The sequence below is a fragment of the Scomber scombrus genome, chromosome 18 (genome assembly GCF_963691925.1).
Source record: "Scomber scombrus chromosome 18, fScoSco1.1, whole genome shotgun sequence".
NCBI lineage: Eukaryota > Metazoa > Chordata > Actinopteri > Scombriformes > Scombridae > Scomber > Scomber scombrus.
Genome location: NC_084987.1, coordinates 6761912 through 6789329, shown reverse-complemented (window position 1 = coordinate 6789329; position 27418 = coordinate 6761912). Strand labels below are relative to the sequence as shown.

General features: G+C 39.6%; 1 protein-coding gene across 1 annotated transcript in view; it reads left to right on the top strand.

Moving 5' to 3' along the window:
• The window catches only part of ngfra (nerve growth factor receptor a (TNFR superfamily, member 16)), a 49616-nt gene extending 22483 nt beyond the window's left edge, over positions 1-27133 (top strand). The window contains exons 6-8 of the mRNA XM_062438488.1: positions 5683-5739; positions 21059-21154; positions 26955-27133. Of these exons, the coding sequence (XP_062294472.1) occupies positions 5683-5739; positions 21059-21154; positions 26955-27133 (332 nt within the window). The remainder of the gene's footprint in view (positions 1-5682; positions 5740-21058; positions 21155-26954) is intronic.
• The last annotated feature ends 285 nt before the right edge of the window (positions 27134-27418 follow it).

Here is a 27418-nt window from a genome sequence, read left to right as displayed (position 1 = left end):
CTAAACGTTTAACGGTTAACATTGTTTGAACAAGCTGAATTATTTCCATCAATGATTTTCTTCTGTAGTATACTATAGAACACTAATACTTAACACTAGTGATAGCTTATGGCAAGAGGATGGTGTATTTTCCACTGACAACAATGGAGCTCAATGGCACAGAGGAATAAGCCACATAATACTTGTTTATGTGATCAATTCCTTGTCAGTTTTAGTCTTTTCATGGGATTTGTTGACAATAAGAAATATAAAGAATATTCGCCAGCAGGATCCTTTGAAGAATCAGTATCAACAAATAGGAGAATTGATCATTAACATTGTATTTCAGACCGATTAACACCTCCTGCTGTCAGTGTTCTTTAAAGATCCACTTGCTCTCTAAATCCAATTACAATTTCTTTAAATCTCTGAGTAATCAATGTTTGTGATCTGGAGATTTCACTCAGTGCCCACACAACAAGTAAAAGGCTGGCTGCATGGTGGGGGATCTGCACTGAGAGGCTGCAGAATGAGGATAACCTTTAAACAGCCAATGGGAGAATAAAAAACAAGTGCTGCAGGAATGTGAAGTGACCTCTGTACAACATAGAGAGCAGTACACTGTCCTTCAATCCTCAAATAGCACTTACAGTACATTAAAGAGATGAAACTAGTATTACCTTTCTCTCATTCTCACTGGATCCATAAATATAAACCTGAGAGGCTTTTTACCTGAAGAAGAAGTCTCAGGTTCACTAATGATCTTGTTATACATTCAGTCATTCATGCTTCTTCTGCTCACTGCCGACGGCTATGTAGATTCTCAGGCGAACAGTCCCCACCACTGTGTGTTTTCTGGAATACCCATTACTTTCTAATGAGGCTTGGAAAAAAGATTATTTAGTTTAGTTTAGTTTAGTTTGAGTCCCTCTTTTCATTCTTCCACTCAACAAATGCACCTTACAGAAAAGAAGGAATTTCTTTTTTTTAAAGGGATCAGCTAAGGCTTGCTTCATTGAGAGGATGACTTCCCCCTTAACCCTGCTGCCTCTTTCACTGATTGGCTCATTAGCAGGTGTTATGAGACGGGATCCAGTCCTGGTCTCGCTGCCTTTCAAAACCCCGTTCGAACGTCAGCGTTTAGCAGGTGCTAATTGGCATTAGCACCGTCTGCGGGTGCGGATGCCATTAAAAAAGGAAGCAAATGCTCTCGCGCTGGGGGTCGGTGGTTCTTTCCGTAACCAATGGGGTCTGTTAAAATACGCGAGGGGTTGAGAATACATCCAATAAATCCATGATAATCGCAGGGGTTTCCTGTTTCCAGTGAACCATATTTTACTGGCGGCTAAAATAATGGGAGCAGCTCCAGTCAAAACAAGTGAAATAATCTTCTAAAAGGAGAAGTGGAGCAATGAAAATGCCATGTGTTTTGACTGACAACATTCAAAGAGGGTATTCCCTGCATGAGTCACTGGTGAGGGGTGAGAGCTCCTACATGAGAGGGGGCTTTGGCCTCATTTTTGTCTTCTCATCTCCATTTAAAAAGAACCGTCTTTCTGTGCAGCACCCCTCCCTGCCACCCCGTAACCCCTCTGTTTCGTGCATATTGAATTTGTTTAAAATTTAAACAAGACTCCAAGCCCTGGCTCACATCGCTCATCCGTGCATCTCTGTCCTGTGTTTGACCTCATAGGCTACACAAAATGGATTAAAGGCGGCTGTCAATCAAAAAAAAAAGAAAAAAGAAAAACAAAATACAATAAAAGGAGGGAAGGATATATATTATTATAATCTTAAAAATCTAGCAGCAGTGGGAAACACATATTGTTATTCATCAGGGTTAAGAGTAAAATCAGGAGTTTCATTTAAATGCCACAAGGGAATAATGATAGAAATGAGCCTTGTTATAAAGCCCTGAGGGAGCTGGGTCTTTACAGCACTACAGTCAACAGTTTAGTTCCAGTGAGTGTTTGTGATGAAGGGACACACAAGCTCTCAGCCTGTAACATTATACAGCTGCAAGTTACAGTAATAATGTCGCTGAGTTATTGTTTGTTATGCATGACTAATGCAATTTCAGTTAAATGACGATGGGTGACTCATAATGGATTTTCATCCTCCCACAGTCAGAAGTTTGGCTAAAACTTGGGAGTTTTATGGTTAGAGTTATGATTTTGCCAAGAAGAATGACAACGACATTAGACACAATCAATATTTGTCCCCATTGTTCATTGACAGATAATGGAATGGATATGTTACCTTGATTTGGGCATAAATGCATTACTATAGGGCATGTAAATAGGTTCAGGAACCAAAGGAGCCATAGGAACTAAACTCAGATTAAGATTTAAAAGTCCCAATTGGCTCCATTTGTGATTCTGTCTCATCTGAAGAACCGTGAATTTTAGGCAAAGTAGTCCAGTAGCAGATTCAAAACGATGGACAGCATTTTGGGCACAGTTTCTCGCTCATGAGTAAACACAAGTCACAAGTTTGAGTCAAAAGAAGGATTTCCAAATCATGTTTATTTCTTTTAATTAAGTAATAAAGTTGTGTAGTGTTTACTTCAGCAACCTACATCAAAACAAGTTAATCACTGTATTATGTTTGTTTTAAGGCTCATAAGTTTTCTTTGATGGTTTTCTATAACATTTTCTGGCCTAAATATGCATTCAGATGCTCAGCTATGCAGCAAGCTAAACACATTTCCAATAAAACATGAGTTTGCCTTTGAAGGTTTTACTGGAGAAGCTGTGAAAAGTGTACTGGACAAGAAATGTAATTATAGTGATTAGCACCCTCAAGAGTAAAAAAACACATCAATAGCTCCCTTATTCACACACGATTTCCTTTTATAAAAGTGAACATTTCACTAGCAAGAACCACACCATCAATAAGATGTGTTTAAATTATTTATCATGACAAGGAATTGATGTGTTTGTTTGATGAGTGATGTGTGTGGCTCTTATGCTTGCTGACTGTGTTGTCGGGAAACTTATAGGGAATCTGCATTAGCACTCAGGTAACGATGAAGAGGAAGAATCCAGGAGAAACAAGAAAAGATTTGGGTTGGGGGGAAAACTGGTTAGGTGGTATTTATAGGAATGCCAGAAGTGACTCAGTTGAAGTTTGGTCCTGCTCCTGAAACTTTGCAAAGTAAGCTTCAAAGAACTATAATTTTCAACACAAACTTATAATCATTGTTTTGCCTTGTCTCCGACAGCTGGAGGGATGCAGAGTACTAATTATAAAATGTGGTGGTTTGTTAGCACGTCACAGAAACTACTTTAACATTTTTGAGGGCACCATATTGTGAATATTGACATACTCAGCATTCAGACGTTTAAATAGAATGGCAGTAAATAGAATGCATTATATAGTAAATAAGGATTGATTTCAGATACACCCTTGGAGGAATATATTAGCCTCAGGCAGCTGACAGTAAACAGGTATCAGAAAAATGCAATTACCAAATTAATTAATACTAAATTGCAACTCAACGATGAGGAGCCCTCTCCTGCCTAACAAACAGGAGGCCTTTACATATCTGTATCTGGGGGCCCATTGACTCAATCCATCCATGGATTTTGGGTTTTAAATGGAAAAGTAATAGCATAAGGTGTTTAATGAAGCACTGCCCCCCAGATAGTGATGTGGCAAAATGAGTGATATTGGCAAAAAAGAAAAGCAAGTATTACAGCTTTTTTTAATTAGTGCAACAATCCCAGTGTCTCTTTTCACTGGGAGCTTATGTGATAACCATGAAGCCAACCTTAAATGTAATCTCAATCAGCAAATAAAATTAAAAAAACTTTGGTTTAGGGTCCACTCAGGATTGCCTGATTAAAAAAGAAAAGAAAGAAGAAAGAAGGAGAAGTGGGTAACAAAGCTTTGCTGTGATTGGGAGCTCACATTTCAGAGAAGATTGAATTGGTTCAGTGAAAGACAGCTTGTATTGATTCTTGGAATGAGGTTGGACTCTATAAACCATCGGACAGCCATGTGGCTATTATTATCACCGATGCCTCTGAAATGAACTGCGATGCCAGTTCAGAAACGGTTTGTTGAGCTAAAAGTGCAGGTGTAAGCCACTGTGCTTATACCTTCACTTGCATTTGTGTGTGTGTGTGTGTTGCAGATGGTTATGCACTGGCTAATGTCAGTGTCTCTGCTCTGTATCACTGAGTGCGACTGTACAGCGTCTGTTTAAACAGGAAGGAAGACAGAGGAGTGCAGCGGACTGTTGCCGTCACTGGACAGAATCAGTACGACTGAAGGAAGCAGATAGGAAGGCAGGGTATACATAGCGATTTCAGTGCGGTTATAACAGCATGATGTGTGAAAGAAAAGATTGGTTTTGCAGGGATTGAGAGAATGAAAACAGAGGGAGGGTATGACGTTATAGGGAAGTCGACAAAAGAATCCCCCTCTTCTACAGCTTTAAAATAAACCCTCTTGTACTACACTCCCCTGGCACAAGGATGCATTGTAAAAAACGAGAAAACACCCACTGGACTCGGAGGTCCTCTCAGAAACGCCTCTGCATTCCCGAGCTGTTTCCATGGCTTCCCTCAATTGACAACAGGTTAAGAGGTTTGTGGGAAAAGAGAGCATTTGTCTCCCATCCTCGTCCTGCTAATGACTCCGGTTGATCAGTTTTGGATGACTGCGTAACACCACAGGGCCCCCTGCAGGGAGAAATGTGACGCTCGAGGGATTTAGAGTTTTTCCATGCAGGGAGACTGGCATACAGTATGTTTGTAATTTGTCAGCTAAAATCTTTCTGGGGAGGAAATCGAATGTAAACACTCAAGGTGCCCTTAATCAAAAGGACTTTGTAAAGAGGAGCTGCTCAGTGGGAAACAGGGGAAGACAAGTCTTGGTACAAGTGGGTACAAGTAAGAAAGAAAAGCTTTTGTTAATTAATGCAAACCCTAATTGAACCACCACCGCTTTAAATATCACCACAGATCACCTGTGTGTCTTCTTCCCAAAACCTGACATTATTTCTCCTTTACCTTCTCTCCGCAGAGGTGAGGGTGGATAGCGGTTCCCAGCCTGACTCGGCTCCCCCTGAAGTCTGAGCAAGAGGAGGAAGAAGAGGAGGCGTCAGAGCTGAAGACAAGGAGAAGAGAGTGTGGGGACTTGAGTTGTGGTCCAGAAAAAGCAGGGGGTCCATGCAGGAAAGCAAAACTGACTCTGATTCATATCTGATTTGGCCACAGAGGATAAAGACTTGACTTGGATGGACCTCCCAGCACCTTTGGGCCACAGTCTGACTCTTCATCCCTGCAAACAGAGTCCAACTCTATCTGTCAGTGTGCCTGGACAAGACCTCTACGGCAATATCACCCACTATCTGTACCAATGTCACTTCAGCTGCAGATACATAATCGTAGATATGTCAGTGCATCTCGTATTAACTGAATATTCCAGTATCTAATGTTGACATATGACATAATTCTCACTAACTGCTAACTTCGCATCATCTACACCTTTCTAAGTTTTCCATTTTCTCTCTAATTCCATTGACACTAGCCATGAAACGTATGTGCCTGACAGATAAATTGGCATAAAGCTACTCCATTATCTTCTCTTTTTTTTTTTTTCTCTCTCTCTCTCTACCTGCATATCAAAGAGGCAGTGGCAACCTTTTCCTCTCTGGTGTCCCACTCCCAGATAATCTTCTGTGTCTCTCCGTAGGATTCACTCTATTAGACCCCCGCCGTCATCTGCGATACAAAACGCGGCAGGGGAGCAGTGAGTCACTCCCAACTTCTTCTGAAGTTTGTAGGTCTTTTATCATTTACAGCAGACGCATTTCATGGCACGTTGTATTGCAAAAGGTTTGCATCATTGTTTGAGATCGGCTGCTCCGACTGATGCAAGTGACTCATATATGGGAAGAAAGGTCAATTACTGTCTAGCCTGGTCTGTAATCAACTGTTTTTCCTCAGCGAGATGCTTCTTCCTCAGTCTCTACTCTACATAGACCCTTTCATAATGCCTGCAGGGATTGTGTTTCTGTAATTTCATGCTTATAATGTTACATACCCAAATGTTTGTCTCCTGTTTGGGGCGCATTACTTTCATTTTGTGGTTTAAATAATACGGCTGATTCAGCGGGGTGCCTCCACGGTTCTCTCTGGAGGTTGGATGTGCAACCTGAGAGAAACATCTCTGGACTGTGGAGCTCTGCTGACTCACGCTGATGAGTAGATTTCTCTGAGGGGAAGCAAAGCCAAAAAAAGAAATAAAAAGAAAGGGGGAGCTGTGACGTCATTGATGATTTTGCAGACAGCTCTGCTCATTAAACAGACACTTTAATGCTTCAGAGCTTAAAAATAGAAAAAAAGATTGCAGCGAGGAATCCCATCTGTCGTTCTTTACACTTGCTGAGTGGAAAATCGGGACACCCCCTCTGAGGCAAACGCTCTTTTCACTATTACCAAAAACCACTGCTACCATCTTCACATAGTCACTCTTATAAAGCCCTGTCTGCGTGATAGAGCTTGATAAACAGCGATGAGGCGATAATGCATCGTCGGCGGCACTCGCGTCAACACAGGGCCCATTAGAGAGACATCCTGACAGGCAGGTAGTAATTACCTCAGGGTTTCAGCTTCATTTACCCTCTGCTCCACTTCGCTCAGCAGCCTTTCATCGGGATTAATGCTGCGGACAGCAAAGGGGAGACACGGCCCTCTCTTTGAAGCGCCAACGTGACATTACAGATCTTTTATCCAGGATTGTGGCCACTGACATTTACTATATTGCCATAGTGATATAGAAGCACTTAGTCTGGGCTTATTTCTAAGGCTGGGTGGCACATTTTATCACACTGGATCACCTTTATGTTAACCCCACCCCCCCCCCTTCCACACACACACACACACACACACACACACACACTTCCAGTTACTGTAAACGAAGCCGACACATATATCTTGTAAAGGAAGTGAGCTGGACTGCACTGCTTTAGCGTTCATTCCTAAAGGGGCACGTATTTTCCTCAGGGTCCCTCCTGTTGTGGCTCGACTAAAGATTTTCAACATGTCCGTATAGGATTTCTGTCAACAATCTGTCGATGTAAGATACAGTAGGCAGGCAGGCAGAAACACATGTAGAGCAGCTATTGTGTTGAAAAAATGAAAATTGTAGAAAGATACGGGTTGATAAGAGTATTTGCAAATTCTAACATGATTCAGAAATGGATCAGTTTCAAGGCGATATAAGATGATTTACTAGTGAGCAGAGGTTGTGCAGTTTAGCGTGCAGTAGATAAAAAAGTCAGGAAGAAGAAGTGATTAGCGTAAGTCCTTTTATCCTGCTGCATGGATTACTCGCATGGTCACCAACATCTCAAGACAATTAAACTTTCCGCCTTCTTCACGTGTGATTCATTCTGTATCACTGCAGCGAAATGAACCGAGGCAAATAAAACTCTGCTGTGTTTTGCTCACAACTCCTCAGTTGATGTGTGCATATGGTGTGGACATGTGGCTACACACACACACACATGCAGCGACAGTGTATGAATCACTCTTCTATTCAGTGAGCCGGTATGAATCATCCCAATCCTGGCTACAGCAGTGACACTGTTACAGTATGAGTGACCAGAGTGTTGATTTAAAGAAAGAAAAAAACCCATACTCCTCTACTCCGTCACCTCCTGAGGCCCAATCATCCCTGTGGCAGCGTACTCATCTATCCAGAACCAGCTTATTCTCTTTCTGCAGCAGCTTGTGAAGTGAGACATACATTTTAAGAATGTACAACCTGAATATTTACAGAAATATGCAAGACACATTCAAGGATAAGGTTTAAGTTTGCCCTCGTTCTGTTGTTGTAAATTACTTTTGTCTTTCCATTTTCCTGTTTGTTTATTTTATGAATAGTATTACACTTTTGGAATCAGTATTTTTTCTAACGGATGTTATTTTGTAGCACTTATTAGATTGTAATATGAATGCACTCAAAGAGTGTACCACAGTTCAAGTGCCTGTGTACAGTGTCAGGTGTGTTTAAGTTCAGAACTTGACTTTTTTTGTTGCATTTTTTCGCACTTATTTTGTTATTTTATGTGCAGTTTTTATATATATTTTGAGAGCTAATGAAGGTTTTTAGTCAATAAAGGTCAGACATGTAGATGAGCCTCGGAGACTCAAACAAACTGTATAAACCTGGCACCAATATAGAGAGACTTAGAGTACAAATGCTATAACATACTGGCAAGGGTCATGTAGCATTACCAAAACATATACAGGTCTATGTCAACCTGAGACTTCTGCTCTAAAACTCACTTATGCTACCAGTCAATAGAAATCAGCTCTACTGTGCAGGAGGTTTTTGCATGTACAGTTTCATCATGTACCTCCATTTCAGAGGCATCGGGACATGATCAACAGTAGTCTGCCATAACATGAACTCTTATGGGGAGGTTCACTGTGATTCTCTGTCATAGCATTATTACAGACCTGAGACAGATAGTTCAGGACTTGCTGCCCAAAAAGCTGAATGTCAACTGTACTTATCTACTAATGTAAAATGCATTGTGTAAATGTGAATTTCTTAGAGTTGATACAAGATACAAAAGTACACTATGAAATGTTTAAAAAAAAGAAATAAAAATGTGTGCAAATGAAATGAGCATCTATAATACAATAAATAGAGATGTCATTGCATTATGTGTCCAGTTTGTTATGTTTACATGTAGAAAGAATGATGATTTCAGCCATAATTCAATGGTCAGGCTTCAGATTGACGCATGAAGACATCAGGATTATAAAAACCTCAGTGATTTGAACATTTATTCAAATTATTCCCAGAGTTTAGACATCAAAATAAAATATCCTGTCTCTTGGAAATATCCAGATTTAGTTACAGTATACAGATTTTATGTCAGGCATGAGAAAAGCTGACAACCAGACATATTTGTGAATATAAACCCAAGCAAATGAAAATAAGTCTATTTCATCTGTCACTGTAAAGACCGGGGTGGCAGACCGGCACTCAAACCACAGTGGAAACTACAAAATGCAATTCCTGAAGAAACTGCATTCAGCCTGTGATTGCTGAAAGCTGAAATAGTGTTGCATCACTGGAAGCTGAATAGTATTGAATTTCTACCAAGACTAATGTTGCCTGCAGGTGGGATCGGTGCCCAATCAGGAGATTGGGAGCACCTGTTTGTGTCAGGATTGAACTCACAACTGTGGGATATAAAAGGGTTTTGTGGTTGAATTAGCTTAAACCACTGGACTATAGGGTAAAATTGTTTCTAAAGAAATGGATTCACACCTTCAAGAAACAGTAAACATTAGCTGACGTTCACCTCTGACGTTCATATTAAATTGTGTTGGATTTGCATCACATGATGGTACATAAACATCTAAAAAAAGGTCTAAAAACATATGGAATGTGTAATATTAATAAGAAGCAGTAGTGGAATAATACAGAGTCAGAATAAGTGAGCAATCGCACAACTAGGACCATATGTGCGGGTCTACTGAATGCAGAGTGTGGTTCCCTGCAATCTTATCATCACTTAAACCTTTTGAGGTCCAGCGGGGCTTTCTTCCTGTTACGTGTCAGAGATGAATTCTCAGTGATAAATCCTCCACAGAGACAGAAATGACAGAGAAGGAGGAAAGTCAAGACATACAGTGCAGTACAGCTCCTGTCGTTGCTGCCATTTAGACGGAGAAAACAGTGCAATTAAAACAAGAGTACTTAAGCTTTTACTTGACTGATTTTGTTGACAAGCTCTTCCGCAAAGCAAAACTAAATTAGCAAATGTTTCTGTATAATTTCAGTATCTCTTAGACTGGTATCTATACATATGAGGTTTTGAATGCAGCATGCCAGACGAAGATGTTGGGGACAGATAGACTGCAGATTTTAATTTGATCAGCAGGGTGCACTTATATGGCGACACTAATCAAACTAGGTTTTTTTCCCCCCCTCTGTCTGCATGTCAGCTGAAAAGGCGGAGAAAAGAGGTCTTAAAGAGATAAAAGGAAACAGACATGCCAAATAAAGACATTAAAATATGCTTAGGGTGATAAAATTCAACTATGTCATTGAATCAGAAATAAGCCAGTCATCTTCAACCAGAAAGACAACTGTTTGTTTTAGTGCTTTGATGTTTATAGATGCTTTAATTTGAAATGAATAAATGACTTTTATTCCATCTGACTATTACTGAAAGGGCTGACAGCCTCCATTAGCACCTGCTGCACTGATATTTACACTGTGTCTAATTTCTTTACAGGCAAAAAACAGATTTATTTTATGATGTAAAACATGAAACCATTTTTTAGGGAAATAGTCCTATGAAAATCTTTTGAGTGTCAATTACCTCCTACTGCAGCCTGGCTTGAAAGGTAGCTCTGAAAAGTTTGCCGCTTGTTACTTCATGAAGGTTGACAGCTGTATTCAGTTATGATCACATCAAACAAGAGACTTTCTTTACTAGAAAAAACAGATCTGTCATTTTGTTCCAATGCTTAAAAAGTTTTACTGGCAAGGAATATGTGAATTATACATTATGTTTATCAGGAGAAAAGGTTGATATGGTGCAAAACCCCTTGAAGTACGAAGCTTTTGACTTTGACACACATGTGACATCTCCTACTACTGTCCATGCTCTTCCACTTGCATTAACCAAGTATTGTTTGTGTCTTAAAAAGAAAATCTCAAACACAGTGGTAGCAGTCGTATGAATCATGTGTCATATTTGGCAGGCAATGACTAACAATGACATCCTGCTGATAAGGGTCCAGGATTTAAAAAAGCCATCCCTGTCCCTTAGAAATAGGTGGTCTTGGTGGATGGTGAGTGTACAAAGCACAGGACTTTATTTCCTCATTATGTTGATGAAAAACATGATTCTGTTTGTATTACAGTGTCTGCTGTTACACATTTGGATAATAAAAATATCACTTGTCAGAGACAGCACTGGGAAATGCTTATGTGGATTGTTTTTGGAAGGCAACGACAAACAACTCCCAACATTTGGTGCGAAGTCAAAATGCATAAAAATGTTTTCAAACTACTCTTGAAGTATAATCCACTCCCCCGCTGTTGATTCATAATTTCAGTTTGCTCTAAACAATTGTCACGTTGCCAGTAAAACAATCCAGTCGCCAGAATGACACGTTGGCATCGTACAGTTCTGCAGACTCCAGATACGCTGATGCTCTACATTTCAATCGTGGCTATTATCAGTTGAATAATTATGATTTATGATGTGAGAATGCTGTGGTTAGGGGCTGGTTAGTTTTAAGCAGAAAAAAACACTTGGTTAGGGTTAGAAAAAGAAAAAAAAAGCTGATAATTTCCCAACATCTCATTAAAAACACCTGGTTTTGGTCTTGAAAACTGCTCAATGTTGCTTTAATGCTTTTCCAACTTTCAATCTGTACTAAGTTTGTAGCCAATCACCCAACCCCTCCTCCTCCTAATAAGAAAAATTGGCTCATATAGATGTCATCTGAACTACGTTACTTGAAATGTTGACATGCTACAATGTATTGAAACGTAGAGATTCATCATATCTGTGGTTTTCGGAAATGTACAATGCCAAAATGTTATTCTAGCGACTGGGCTGAGTAGAGCTATATTTCAATCAGTGAGATTAATAAAGTTTTATTTTAGTAGTTTATTTATCTTGTCTCAATCAATTGGGGTTTTCATTGCGGTTCCTATGGATATTTTAACATTCATTGACATGTTTTTTTTTTTAGCTTGGGTTGCTTTTGGAATCTCTTCTAAATGATTGGATTCAATACTGGAAACATACATTTTGAGATTTTCCACTTTCTCCTTGTATCAGTATTCCAGCTGCGTTCTATCAAAGTGTTATCTTGCTCTGTGTGAATGAATATGGGCTGTTGATAATTTTTATACTTCCTTTTTCTTTGTGAAATAAGTGATAACAGGGAAGAGGGTGAAATCACTACATCCCCCTGAGACACACAGCAACAGGATTTATGAGCAATGTGGCTTTCATTTTTTTTTTAAAAGGTTGCACCTCTACCTCGGAGTTACACCGAAGTAAAAATGCTGAAACACTGACACACATTTGCGCTGAGATGCTTCGGACTTCGACTCCAGTCAAGTCAATCTACGGTACATCTGCTCTCAATGAGATCTGACGAGGGTATTTTTAGGGAGTGATGTTTTTCCACAGCGGAGAGGAAGTTGTGGGTCTGCGAAGGCCTTTAAATAGGATCCAAATGGTTTAACTTCTCAATGTGATGTCGAAACACCTGACAAATAAATATACAACACACAGGGGAACTGAAAAGAGCACACACACACATGCACACACACACACACATACACACACACAGATGCAGAACAGCACAACAAACCAGAAACCTGCCTTGATCTCTATCATGTTATAGTGTTTGTGTTTCTATTGGTGTGTTTTATCAGTGTTTTTTACACAGGTCTCTGCAGGGTGAGAAATCAGTAAAAGCTGGCTCTGAGCCTGGATACCGACTCTGGATCATGTGTGAGGCACATGAGGAAACCATCCGGCGCAACGGCAGTTAACAAATCAACCAATCCACCCCTGGCCTCACCCATGTGCCTGCATCCCACGTAGAAACAAGAAGACCACCCTGTCCCAACTCAGTTTTATGTAAAACGAAAGAGAAATGAAGGGAAAAGAAGGGTAAAGAAAAGGAAAACAATAAAGTTGGAGCCACGGAATGAGAGAAGAAATAGACCCAAGAGTGATGGCGGCCAGCTGTGGGAGCTTCATCCTGTAACACCTCACCGTGGCCCACCAAGTCAAACACGGCCAACCACAAAACCCTCATCACTCAGACTTATTTTAATTCATCATGCTGCACTTGTTGCTCAGGGATTTCTAAGGCTGGAAACAAAGAGAAAAGAAGAGGATGAAGTGTTTTGTCTCTGTCTAGAAATATGACTCTCGATGTATCACATATTTTAGGCTTTGTACAAATCCATAAATCAAATCCATATGTATACAGACTCCGACTTCTATTTACACCTTTGCTATAGAAAAGGTAAACTTGCAGTCCGTTACACTGTAAGTTTTGCTCTCTTAATGACAAGAAATCAACCAGATAAATATACTTGCCTGCCAAGTTCAAATATTCCTATTTGTTTAACTTTTTTTATATTTAGATTCACTAGAAAACCTCAAATATGTCTCAGATCAACGCTGACGCACCAGCTCAATGGATTTCCATGCATGGATTTGGTTTGCTTTTTTCCTGCTCTGCTGTGGACAACATAGCTGACTAATGAAATGTTAGAGTGAGTCTCGGTGGGATTCAGTTCCCCGCATCCATAACTTGACTGTCGCCTCGTATCAAGATAGAGATGAATAATTTCAGGGTAGAGTTCATTTTATTTTTCTTTCTTTGTTCCAGTGTCTGAGAGAGAGTGAGGAATTATAGTACGAGCGTCACTGTAATGTATTCACCACCCACTTTATGCACAGTACAATTCATTTTTTAAATATATGGTAGAAGTCATTGTTACTCAGTAAAAAATGGTAAAAAATGTTGTCATTTCAATAGAAAAGAATATCCAGTCGCACAAACAGAAAAAAAACTAAACAGAATTCAATATATTCTCTTAGATGTATTAACTTTAACTTAGCTAGTCAAATTTGAAGGAAATAGTGTGTTATATAAGAAAAAGAAAATAATAAAGCATAATATGACTCAGATTTAGTTTTTTTCAACAACTATAATGTGAAAAAAGGTGTTTTTGCCAACATCCTCTTTATATTCTCTGTTTCTTCACAACAGAAAAGACATGCAGTGATCATAATAATGACTTTATTACACTCCAAAGAATACATTTTATTATTTTTTTGAGACTATTGCCTATTTCTACAATGGAAATGTAGAGGATTGGGGACAGAAGGATTATGCAGATGATCATAAAACCAAATCAGCAAGTTATTCTGCAGGGGACTGAAATTTAGCCTCAAACCCAAATGGTACTGACAAATTTCAGAACTGAATTTGACCCCAGACCTGAAGCTATATTTCTGCTTTATTTCATCCATAACTAACCGTTAACTCACCAGGCTAATGTCTGAATGTCTGGCAGCACTCTCTGTACTCTCTCCCCTTCCTCCCACCAGGCATGATGTCTATATGACACTCATGGATGCAGATTTTTGGCATAGTCAGAGAGAGAGAGAGAGAAAAAAATAGAGAAACACTTGATATATCACATTTAAAAATAGTAACCCAATCCATACCCATCCTGTGCCTCAAGCATCATGCAACAAAACCCCTAGCAGTCAGAAATCCGCACCAGCAGCTTGCAAATGAAGTGACATGAGGAGCTGATATTTATGACTTTTTCCAGTTTACTCAGTGTTGCATGGAATTGTTTTACTGGACTTCTAAATAGTGGATTTAATATATTTTGAGAATAATCCTGTTGTTGGATTACAGTCATGTTTTTGTGTTTTGCTATTCTATTAAGAGTTACAACATCCAGCTAATTGTTTGGACTGCGCTGGGAACCGCTGCAGTTGTCAGTCTTTAAAGCTCATTGAAACATTGTAGGCCAATGTGATTTTAAGCAAAACAAATAAACTTGACTTACATACCCAGCCGATGATGAAACTGCCTTTTTCTTTGTTGTGAGGCAGCGTTCACCCAGCACCCGCAGCAGTTCACCATCTGTTTATCTGTGACACCCACAAGTGGCACTGCCTGTCTGTAAAATGGAACATGAAACCACCAGTTTAAAAAAAGACCTAATCACTTAATCCCAACCACACAATTTGTATATAATTAGTTTTTTTTTTTTTTTTTTACAATAGAATCTGTGAAAAACTAGTTTGTGCCAATTTGTGATATCTGATTTCTTGTTCTGAGAAAAAAAATAATCCAAAAGAACAAATTGTTTTTGTGTGTGCATGTGTGTGTGAGTGTGTGATGGACTTTTTCCACAGTTTGATTCATAGACTGTATATAAAGATGGATGCAGATGAGGTGTGATGTTGCATCAAGGTTTGCACTGGAGACCGTTTGAAGCCCGGAGTTGCACCTTATGGTCAGAGCTGTCTTTTCCATTTGGAGCCAGGACCAAATAAGGAGTGTCAGGTGTTGCCCTTTATGCTCTGGTAACACGCACCGCTACCTCAGACCGAAGCTAACACTACTTTACTGGGAACACCGAGCACACTCAGACTAAGGTTAGCTAGTTTGGCTAAATTGTGCTACCAGGGCATCGTAATCAAATAACATTACTTTACCAAAATATTGTGAGTGTGAGACCCACAGCATGGGAGAGCAGCAGGCGGACCAACTGTCACAGCTGTCAATCAACACCCACACAGCAGACATCAAAGCTACTAGAAATCTTAAAATCGTATTAATGGAGAAAAAGTTTCCAAAATGACCACCAGCACACTTTTAAGAGGGCCTGAATGTAGAGATTGAGACCATAATGACTAACTGAAAAGATTGACTTAGTATTTTTAGATAGAAATTGATGCTTTTTAAATGGGAGTCATTTGGAGCCAGGGATTTTTTTTTGGAGCCAGCATTTAGCGGCTGTTGGTCACATTTCACTTGAAGGTGCTTCCACACTGGCGTCAGCCTCAAGCGATGGTAGTTGCCACTTGGCTTGATTACAAGGCATGGCATGATGTCTTCCCTCTAATCATCTCGGCTTTTCATCCTCGTAATACTTTGTATATAACAAACAGATAAACAGATCATACAAACATACGTGTAAGTACTTGCACGGATAAATCAAGCTTCTTCACATACAGACGGCTCATTTGAACTTTTCTCGGCTGTGCGGTTGATGACCGATGATGAGTAAGCTACCTCGGGGGAGCTGACGCTGATCAGAGAGGCATCACACTAGCCTTTTGTCATTTTCGATTCTTTCCTAAAAAAAAAGGGCACGGTAAAGAGATCTCATATCGTTACGCTGAACTCAGCTTCATAGAGCACTGTTGATATCACTTACATGATGTGGAACATTGAATGCAATCTGACTCCTGATTTCAAAACTCATCTTAACAAAACAATAATTGACTGGGGGACAAACAAAATCTAACTTTTAAGTGAAGCAAATTTAACAATCAAGTTTTCCTCATTTCTCTGACATTCTCACCTTGTAATGGAATCCACTTCTGTCAACAAGAATACATTCAGAGCTGTTTTTTTCCTGCATTAGCCCTCTGCTGCTGCTGCTGCTGCTGCTGCTGTAGCTGCAGTACCCCGATGCTTTCAGCTCAATGCCACATGAATACTGAGTATCCAATGTATGCATGAAAAAGAATCTGTGGGATCCCCTGTGTGTTTACTCGGTAGGTGTGTGAGGAAGATGTGTGGGCAAGTCAGCATGCTGGATTGTTTCTGATGAATTGTAGTGGTAAATATGCAGGAGTTCATGATACGAAAGAGAGAGGAGGGTTGTTTGTGGAGATAGGAGAGAGAAGTGGTGAATGGACTGCACTTATAAAGCATCTGATGGCAGATGCTGCCATGCAAGGTGCCAACGTGCTCATCAGGAGGATATTCTAATTAATTAAACATGCTAATACACTGATGGCACAGTCTTTTAGGGCAATTTGTGGTCCAATATTTTGCCCAAAAACACTTGGACTTGCAGAACTGGGGATCAAACCGCAGATCTTCCAATTACTGGACAATCCACTCTACCTCCTGAGCTTGTAAATAAGATAGACACCAGCCAGCGAGGGGTTGGGTTGCTATGGAGCCTTCCTCCTCCGGGCCAGAGATACTGGGTACTCATAGCACGTCTTGCTGCATCTGCACCAAGCAGTATGTGTGGGTGACAGTGAGCAGACAGCTCGCTCTGCTCCACAGCACACCTCATTGAAGGGATGGACCTGGAAATCAGTTTTATGATAAAGCATTATGTCCTGCATATGTTAGGGCTGAGACAATTACACTGAGACAATAAAGTACGGCTGTCTCACCGTGAAAGGAATTATTTCCATTTCTCTCTGCTCCTCTCTGAATAAACTCTATTTGGGGAAAGTCATTATTTATAAAGGCAGAGCATAGGAGATGGCCTCCAGTGACTCGCCTCCCTCCCTACAATTTTTAATACCTGAAAAGGCAAGCATGAGCAAAATACAGGGGGATTTGCTTTCTGCAATGACAATAACAAACAAATAACGAAAATCCGTGATTTTCAAAGGCCAAGTTCCTATTAAAAAAAAAACATTGTTGTGTAAGGAATTAATAAGCCAATTTAGTATCAGGAACAAAGCACACGCCTCATAATCATTCAATTTCCTGTCCCAACTTGTAATTAGGAAAATGTCACTCTTTTGCCTTTTCCTTGGCTTATGCTTTACTCAGTTCTAACATCCATCCATCCACTATTACTCTGCCCTGTTTCCTTTACCATTTTTCTATTGCTCACTAAAGGAACCAAAGAAAGGATTCACCCCTTCATCTTCAAAACTTCAGTCATTTATCCTAAAATTGTTATGGAATTGCTCTACAGTGTATGTAAGTAAAATGACTATTTTTATATATTTAATATTTTTAAGTCGTGTCAATACCTTTTACCCCAATCCATCTAGTTAAAGCAGATATAGCATGCTTTTTGTGATTCTCTGTGACTTTTGATACTGTTACTATGTCAGATGTATATGTTAAATATGCTGAAAAGTACAAAACAAATGTATGTAAACATGCTCTCAGCAAGTCAAACGCCAGGACTTCAGCCTGCTCTGAATTCTTTGTTTGCAATATTGTTTGTTTTTTTAATCCCCATGTTGATGTGAAATCGTTCATGCATGCCTACAAAGAGCCATCTGCTCCAGAGTTGTTGTTGCTAAGGTTGCTCCACGTGTTGTTATTTGATGTTAACATATTTATTTGTTATTTGAGAAACTTCTACTTCCAGCAAAGTCTGAGAAAAAAAGAAGTAAAATCCTACTACAGCTATGTGTCTATGTAGCGTCTTGAGCTGATGGAAGTCTGCCAAGATGTAGCTTCTGGGAGCTAATCAATCAGAACAGAGTGGGCTCATTAGATGGGGGCTTAAACGGCCTGTTTCATACAGATGCTGAACTGCATAAAGAGCCAGTAAAAGATAAATAAGTTTTAAATCATGCAAAGATATTCCATATTCCAGGCTATTTACACTCACTTTCACATCTACAGGTGATTTATTTAGAATTTCAGTTCATCCATTGCCTTTCTGAGAGGAAACCATGCAGACCTGAGGAGAACAAAACAGAGCAGTGAGCAGGCAGCACAGTGGCCTTTATAGTGTTAACAAAAAATCCCATTTTCTACCTGTTACTTCACCTATTAACACAGCCTGACTGAAAAAGACTCTGCTGTGCGGTCTGACAGAAACAGAGCAGGGTGTAGAAGGCACATCCAGTATCACTGACATGCTGGAAAAAATGAGAGAGCAGTCCACAGAGACATGCCATCACATGAACCTATTGATTAATAACGAGATGGTGGCAGAGAAATGTCAAGAGTGACATGCAGCGGTGACTGAAGTGCTGACAGCTTAAATTAAATAGAACTGCAAGTCTCATTAAATCATATCTGTCATTACTTTTTGGGGCTCTGGTCATGTCTCCTCTTTTTCTTTCTAAAACTTTGCATAAAACTGCTTCTACCTCAAATATTTAACCAGACAAAGTCACACGTTTAAAGCATGTTTTACATTTTGGAGGGCATGAAGACAATTATTAGAGGAAACAAAAAAACAAGGACAGCATCATGAACCACTAAGACTGAAACGTGCACTCAGAAATGGGAGGAAACATTAAATGTTGTAACTTTGACCTGCTAAAATGTGGGTTTTTGTGAGAAAAGTCTGGCAACATATTACCATTTATGTGTTTTGGCAGCAGATCAAAAAGTACAAGAGGGATTAATTGTTTTGGGGTTTGAAGTATGTATTTTAACATAATGGCGGCTTTGAGACATTCGTTTTTCTGAATGAATATTAATAATAACTTCACTGTTCTTTGAGAAAGCCAGTGCCATGTGGTGCCCTGATATCACATATATGGACGTTCATCAGTTTTACCACTTAATTTCCATTTGACAAGTATGAAGTCATCATCTAAATTATAATAAACAGGATTAATGACAGACTTTATCAAGGAGGAATTTAATGATGGTTATAAATACAGACCTTTTTCTTTTTTTTTACAAAGTCAATAAATAAAAAAAACACTGACAAGACTTTTGTTGTGTGGATGTTTGTATTTGGTGGCTGATTAAATTGGTAAATTATTGCTCCCGAGATGTTTGGTTAGTTTATTTGTGGAAATATTTTTAAATGGTGTGCAGCTGTTGAACTGAAAACGATTAATTGTTAAGATCGAACAGATATTTTCTAAATAAACTCACAGACTAGATGAGAAAAATCATCTACATACTCTCATAATGAATCATGATGTAATGATTATGTCCTAGAAATCTGCTCACTTGCCATTTTTTAAATCTTGAAGTGGCATCAAAGTGATAATAAAAACAAAACTGAGTATAAATTCTTGCAGTTTTCTCTGCTGTCAAACAAGAGTGACCTTTAAAGTAATTGAGCACCACAGTTTTTTCCCTTCCCACATTTTCAATAATAGTCTTAAGTGTGTGCCATAAAGCTTTTTAATTGAGTAGTTTTAAGGCTCTGACTCTTTGCTCTCGTGGATTTCTGCAATGCATTTATTTTTAATTTCTGTCAAATCTGCACAGTTACGTAGCCTGAATGACATGCGGACAGTTCACATGTGGATTGTTGATCTGAAGATATAAAATCCAGAGCTGAACTGTGCATGTTATGTAATATGTGTGGCTTTATTCATTATCCGGTGAAGACTAGATCCTTCTGCTGCCATTCAGCTAACCAAGAACGTATGAAAAAGATGCAAGACAGGAAAAAACAGGCATTAAGCACTGTGGAGAGTGTGGGAAGAGTTGCACACAGATGGGAATGAGAGTCACAAAACACATTTGGTGAAATATGTTTTTTTAATTAACAAATGGACCTAAATATATACAGTAAAAATTACCAAATTAGTCATACATATCATTGCAATAGTTTTGATTAATAAGGAACCGATTGAGTAGTAGACTAGGAGTTATTGAAGTTAGAATAATTGATTTGTAGTTACTTCATACCATAACTCTGGTCATGTATGAGAGCTCATTACCTGTCATTATGAGCAGTCTTTCATGGGGAAAAAACCAAACCAAATCCCAGGCATCCCTTTTAGCTGACCATTCAGAGAACATCTAATAGATCTGACACATCTAATGGATAATTACCTCTCCTTCACCAAACCACACACCGACCACAGTGGCTTTTTACTGTTCCGAAAAGCCACGCTGAAACAATGCCGGATTTCATAACTCACTTGGCACGTCAACATATTGCCATAAAGAAGCCTTTATTTTCCCACTAAAATCCTCTGCTGACCAAACTCTGATTGCTGACTTGACTTAATGACAGATAAAGTGGTGATTAAAAACACAAAAGAGGCAGTAGCACCCATTAGTGAGAGAAAGTAGACAATATAAAAGAGATAAAAAACTGCCTTGATGCATATTGAAAATGTTACTAAAAAAAGAAGAAAAAAAACACCTTATCATCACCCCTGTGTCCTTACAGGAAATGGAAGTTTCAACTCGGAGGACACCCACATATTGTACATGAACCCCAGAGCACTGGAGTGAATTTGCAGTCATCAATCAGAGCTCTGTAGCTTTATCAACACCGTGAAGGTGTGGGTGGTGTTGAGAAACAACAGGACTCCACAGTCCCAGCCTCTCCCTCACTGTAACCTACTGAGTCAAACACAGGACTACTTGGATAATAGAAGCATGAATTTGAATGTATTGATAACTTGTTACTCTGCCAAAAGTATTAAGTGCGTTTGTCTGTTCACCACATGCTGCGTGGCAGAGGGTCGACTTTTGTGAGCTCAGGTAACAATAACCGGCAGCAAAGTAATAAATGGTTCAAGGTAGTGAGGAAAGAAGACAATACAGAGTGTGAGTGCAGCACTCTGAAAAGTTGACACAAAGTGTGTCATGTTAACTCCCAGATGAGGTCATCAATCAGGGCTGCAGTGGAGGGGATCTGACAGCTGCTAATTTAGGGGGACGGGTGAAGGAACAGTCTGAAAGGGAATATGACCGGGGTGCGACTAAGACAAAGTAGAAGGAAAAAAGGAGCTTTTTTTTTTTTAAGTCTTCCTCTTTCTCTCTCTCTTTTTCTGTATTTCTTCTTTTTTCAGTCCCATTTGTCCCATTTTCGCTTTCCACCTTTGCCGCCTCTTGCTTCCTCACAGCGTCACATTGAAGCCTTTCCTTTTGAGGCTTTATCAACACATGTCTAGAGAAGTTAGTGTTCCCATCCATTTTTACACCATGTTTTCCTAAAGTGTCACTGGACTCCTGAACAGCCCTGTTAGCTCTCTGTGTCCCTCCAGGCCTCCCGGAGTAAGAGACAGGGTGTGAAACTAAAGAACTGACCACCACCTCACATTAACCTGCAGACACTCTCTGAACCTCTTTGACTGATTTAAAAAAAGCTTTAGTGTTACAACATGGGAACTAATGAAGAAAGGACATGGTGCGATGGATTTCACTGTACTGGCCTTGCATGAACAGGTTGATCTATAAATGGAGTCAATGAACATCTGTTAAGTCACAGATCCCTGTAGAGTTTGACATACATTGCAGGCTCTTTTAAACATAAAGTCTCCTTTACAGATGGAAAACTAATTCTTTCCAAATGGCATGATGTCATCACACCATTAATTTGTAACTGCACTGTTAAAGTGTGATGCATGGGTGTATTTATCAATGAGTTTTAATTTATACTGTAATCTGATATCACTAAAAACTTCTCACCAAAGTCTGTGAGAGCCTGTGTCTATGCTATCCCTGGAAAAGCTGTTTTTCATCTTGAATCCACACCTCAGACAACTCGCTGCATGAATATATTACTTCTCTATTGACACGTTGATGCCAAACATCATGTGAAAATTACTCCTGTGTTTTTCTCCCCCGAAAGAAAAACAGAGAATTTGCAAGCTAAGAAGGTACATCCAGTAAAACCCGAACCTGAGGAGCACTAACTGACAGGCAGACAATCATTTTCAACTGAGCCAAGGGATTGGGCAAAATTTGCAGATACAGCTGTGCTTGTCGTTAGCCAGCCCACGTGGATCCACTCACCATCTTTATGGAAGCGCTCCTCCTAAATTGTATTATACAGTATTAGACTCTAGCATACCTTCCCCTCTGGTTTCACACTCCTTTTCTCCAAGCAGCACTTGGCTGATATTGAACAACCAGAGCAGAGCAAATGTGCCTTAGAAGTCTTTGGCAAGTTTTTAGGACAAACTCTTTTGCCTGTATTGATGGCAGGGGAGCAGGGCTACTGGACAAACCCAGTGCCTGTATTCAATCAAGGGGTGGAGGAGGTTGTAGGGATGAAATGGACGGTATCCTTTGTAGCAGTAAATATGCTAAAATACCCAGAGGTCCTGTTTACAGTACAACGCATATACAGTTAAGTTGTGCTTGGTGAGAACCATTAAAACAGCATAATGGCATAATCACTGTGGGGAGAGTAGCTAAATAAGCACTTGTTAGCTTTATGGCACCAGTGGTATTGGCACACAGTCTGAAACCTACAACAATATACTGCAGGCAGGCCTCATGGGCCACAGAAATTTATATAAAACAATACGTTTGTGGATGTCAGATTAAACCAACTCTGAAGAAAATCAAGCAAAATAAGCATCTGAAAGGTGATCGTATTTAAATTAAGATGAAATAGTAAAGTACTTTCAAGAGCTCTGGAAGTGTGATGAGAATTAAAATAAAGACTGGGAAAGTGTCATGTGTAAAGACATTAAGGGGATTATAGCACCTTTAACTAGAGTTGAAATTCTTTGAAAGCTCTTTTAATTAGTGTATTTCAGCTGACTTTGCACCTCTGAACTGTGTGAATTTGGCCTGTAGAAGCAGAGTAGGGATTTCTTGCAACTCTTCACTCTTTAAAATGTTGAAAGACCAGCCAGAATGAGAACAACTTTAGCGTAACATCATCCGGTAAGCTTGTGCACGTCACACACATCAGGGACTTTGGATTGTCGCATATGTAGGCTGAGACAGACAATCCTGAGACAGATGTGGTGAAATCTTTGGTCATCAATCCAAAATGATGATGCTAGACTGCACTGAGATATACCAGACGCTTATTCAGAGCTTATCCCAACCAAAACAAGCTAGATTTCTATTTAAATGGTTGTTTCCATTCACCACTGTAATGTGAATATAAGGAGTTGGTTTTACAGAGATAAACAGCTGGTGGTGCCTTATTTTCCCAGTTGGGTGCCATTGAACCATTGCAGATGGAGGGGCGGGGCGACAATATGACGCAATTGAAAGAGCAGGAGTCAAATCTCAAACTGTGAATGAACAGGTTGATCTATAAATGGAGTCAATGAACATCTGTTAACTCACAGATCCCTGGATAGTTTCAAACACATTGTGGGCTCTCTTTAACATAAAGTCTCCTTTTTACAGATTTCATTTTGAATAGTGTTACAGTCTCCTTATTGTTTCACACATCTGAGTTTTTTCATCTGACTATTTATCTGTAGCTTCAATCTAATCATTTCTTCAGTGGGTTTTTAAATCACATGCTTTGTCTAGGCAATGGTCTTTTTGCTGAATCTGTTTCATTGCACTTTGTCACAGGTTTATCTGTTTACAAATTAAAAATGTGCACAAAACTAGAAACCCAATAACTGCCTATGTCAAAGCATTCTGACAGTAGCCAAAATTTAGGATCAATATCTACAATGTGGCTACTAGTATGACCCACTTCAGTGCCACTGTTGATTAAAGTTCATGGGAAAATATTAAAAAAAGGAAGCTAAACAAGCAGAAATGTGTGGGACTGTAGCAGAGAGAAAGGATTTGCAGATAAGTGCCAGAGGCTTATTGTTGATTTTGCTGCATTTTAACAACATGAGAATGGTGCAGATTAATGATGGTATTTTTTCTATTATCTTGTGCATGCTACAATTCACCTGGCCTTCATTACAAAATCTGATGTCAGATCACGAAATATATTTTATTAGACCCATCTCACATAGTGTCACATGCAATGAACCTCCAACATTCCTGTTGTCACACAGTGTGCAGGCACCTTTTAAACGAACCGATATGAAAGTGATTGTTATCTTCCACCGCATACAGAAAACCATTTACACTTAATTTGTATTCAATGCAAACTACGACAACATTACGTGCAAAGAGCAACATAATGCACCTCTAATGCACAACATAATGATAACAGTAATATGTAACTGTCTGGTTTTAAATGTGTCTGCGTGGAGATGGGTGGCTTAATGTGTTAAAGAGTCATATTGTGCAGCGAGGGCTGTAGAGGCAGATTTTACAGAGTTTCATAGAGCCATTCTTGAACATGAAAAATGAAGTGACTCATTTATGAGTGCATCTGCAAAAAGAACTGAGTTAATGTATCACACAGCCGGGGGAAGATCAAAAACAAAGACCTGAGTTCTTTGCCTTCCAGGACCGTCGCGGAGAGTGGACATGTTCATCATGGATGCCCTCCAGATATCACTTGAACATGTCACAACTTTAGAAAGCTTGCCCATCTCCGCAGTGAGCTGGGATGTAAATGCAAACAGTGCATTAATGGGTTTGGGTTACTGCATCTGTGCAGGGTATAGCTTTCTATTTCTGTCTGTAATGAGCTCAGTGATAGCAAAGTTAGGAACGTTAGTTATGTAAACTGCACTTTCTGCTTGGCGTCACTGAGCTGTTTGTATTACAGCAGGTCTATAATTGGGATGGCTCAGACATTCAATTTGCAAAAGAAAGAGGTCACTCAGGACTTAGAGTGATAGACTTTAAATCCCTAAAGCCTTAGTCATATCTAACAACAAAGGCTAATGTAAACTCTGTTGTCTCCACTGTCACAGACTTACTGATGTTATACTTTGCAATAATGCAGCATGTGTTATAGCATGTGTCCCAGGTGTAAGCCATATTCTGCGGTTCAGAGGTTTCTGCGTCCACTGCTGTCAACACTGTTGATGTATTCTGCAGGTTACAGACAGCAGATGCTCTCCTCTGCATGGTGCCTTTGGTACGGGCCAAACTCATCCTCACCTTCACCTCCAGTCACTGACACTGTCTGACGACTTGTGTCAACCCGTGAAGCAAACATTATCCAGGTCTGGAGAGAACTGCATTAGCTTGATTGGGGAACTGACAGGTCAAAAATTAAGGTGGGGATGACGTGATTGATTCTGAGACTCGGTTTGAATACTTTAAGCTGCAATAAACAAGATTTTTATATACAAATAAAAAGACATTTACCACTCAAACAGGAATACTTCTGTAAAATGGTTGAAATTGGTGTCCGGTATGAAACAAGTAAGAACATTTCTCTAGTTGATTAAAAATACCCTTTTTTCAACAAATATTTAAAGCTTTTATATAACGAGAGCAATCTTCCAAGTAAAATATCTTGCATGTGGAAACTCATTTGAAACTCAACCTGCTGGCTGCAATTTGAATGATATAACTTCCCTGAATAATCATTTTAAAATGTGGTTCAAAACATTTGCAGCATTAGATGAGCAGCAGGTGATTTTGCAGTTTAGGAGTGCCTCAAAATGTTATAGCTTGTTGCAATTTTCTGTGCCAAATCTTATAGTTGTACTGAGGTTTTGCTGGATGTATCATCAGGCTGTTCAGGGGAGGCACTCAGGGGCCAAGCATTAGCGGGCTACTACAATAGTAAAAAGAACATGCAAATGACTGCACAAAGTCCTAATACTAACTGGCATAGGTACAAATTGCAAAATGTTGTCTGGTGAATACACATCAAAAACTAGGTGCTGGCCCTGGTAATGGCATATATTGAAGGGAAGATAGTAATCTAGCAAAAAACACCTGCATTGTGTAGAGTTTAAATGACAAGTATACATTATTTAGTGGCATCTAGTAGTGAGATGCTGATTGCAATCAGCTGAATACCCCTTCCCTCCCCCTGCTCTTCCAACTGTGCAGCAGAACCTACATTGGTCACGCAACTCGCAAAAAAATACAAAAAGCTCACTCTAAAGCCGTGTTTGGTTTGTCTGTTCTGCTACTGTAGAAACATGGACGTTTTAAAGGTTGTGCTGGGGGGAAAAACACAGGTGAAATCTTTTGACTGATAGTGGGACATGTTCTTTAAGTGTAACAACAAAACACACATTACCTCTGACAAACTGTGTTGTTAAAGGTCAGGAACTTTTCTGATCATACACACTCATGGAGGTCTTGAACCACGGTCACAATCAATAACGTATTTTAAAAATGTGAAAATAGGCTGTGTGTCATTAGTAATGGTTTCTTCATTATTCCCTTATTTTAACACCATATTAAGGATAATAAAATCTCCTGACTCTCATCTTCAAAAGGTGCAGCACTTTGAACCTGCCTGGATGCAATTTCAATGAAATAGTTTCCGAATCGTAAACTTAAAATCTAGTTTAGCATGTTTGTGGTTTTAGATTAGTATTTGGTGCACTCAAAGCTGCCGACCTAACCACAGGCCTTTCAACTGGTTTGGAGGTGTAACAGGGTGTAATAGTAAATTCTGTTTGTGTTAAAAGATTGTTAAAATAGTCAAATTGATATTATGAAAAAAACGGTTAAATGTTAACAAATGTTTAATTCATTCATTGAGTATTCCATTCTTTATTGTAAAAAAAGTAAAATATATAATAGTGTTATCAGTGATCTACATGGTAATCTTGATCTGCGAGTCTGGGATCGATTGTTTTGGTCTCCGCCCACAGTACCCAGGAGAAATCGCGGTAGTTTCCTCATATCAGTAAATGCTCTTATTGAGGAAACATCATTATCACTTTTGTGATTATTTCTCCCTGTTTTCAGGGCGTAACATTTTGGAGGCACCGCTGGGATCGGGTGAGACGAGGTTTGACTTCTGCCAGCAACAGACGTCCCCGGCTCTCATTCAGTCCCGTTCAACTTACACAGGCAGGCAGCATCCAGTGACTTACACAGTGGCAGTTCAAGTGTCTACAACACAGAGCACAAGCAATCTGAGGTGAACTTAAGGCACCAGGAGCGCTATTGCCAAGGTTTAGCACACAAACTACTATTGCTACAGTACACTGAGGTGTTGCCACAGCGACAATGGAGTCAACTGAGACAGAGACATTGCAGTTGGAAATAATTGGACTTTTGTGTAAACTGCCAGCAGACAAGCTAAAACAACTATGCGACTCTCTCGCTATTGCTGGAACAGACTTTGAACATGTGGCAGGAAAAAATAGAGCATCATTAATCACAATGATAAGTAACCACCTGCAGAGGGAGGAGTTACAGCAACTTGA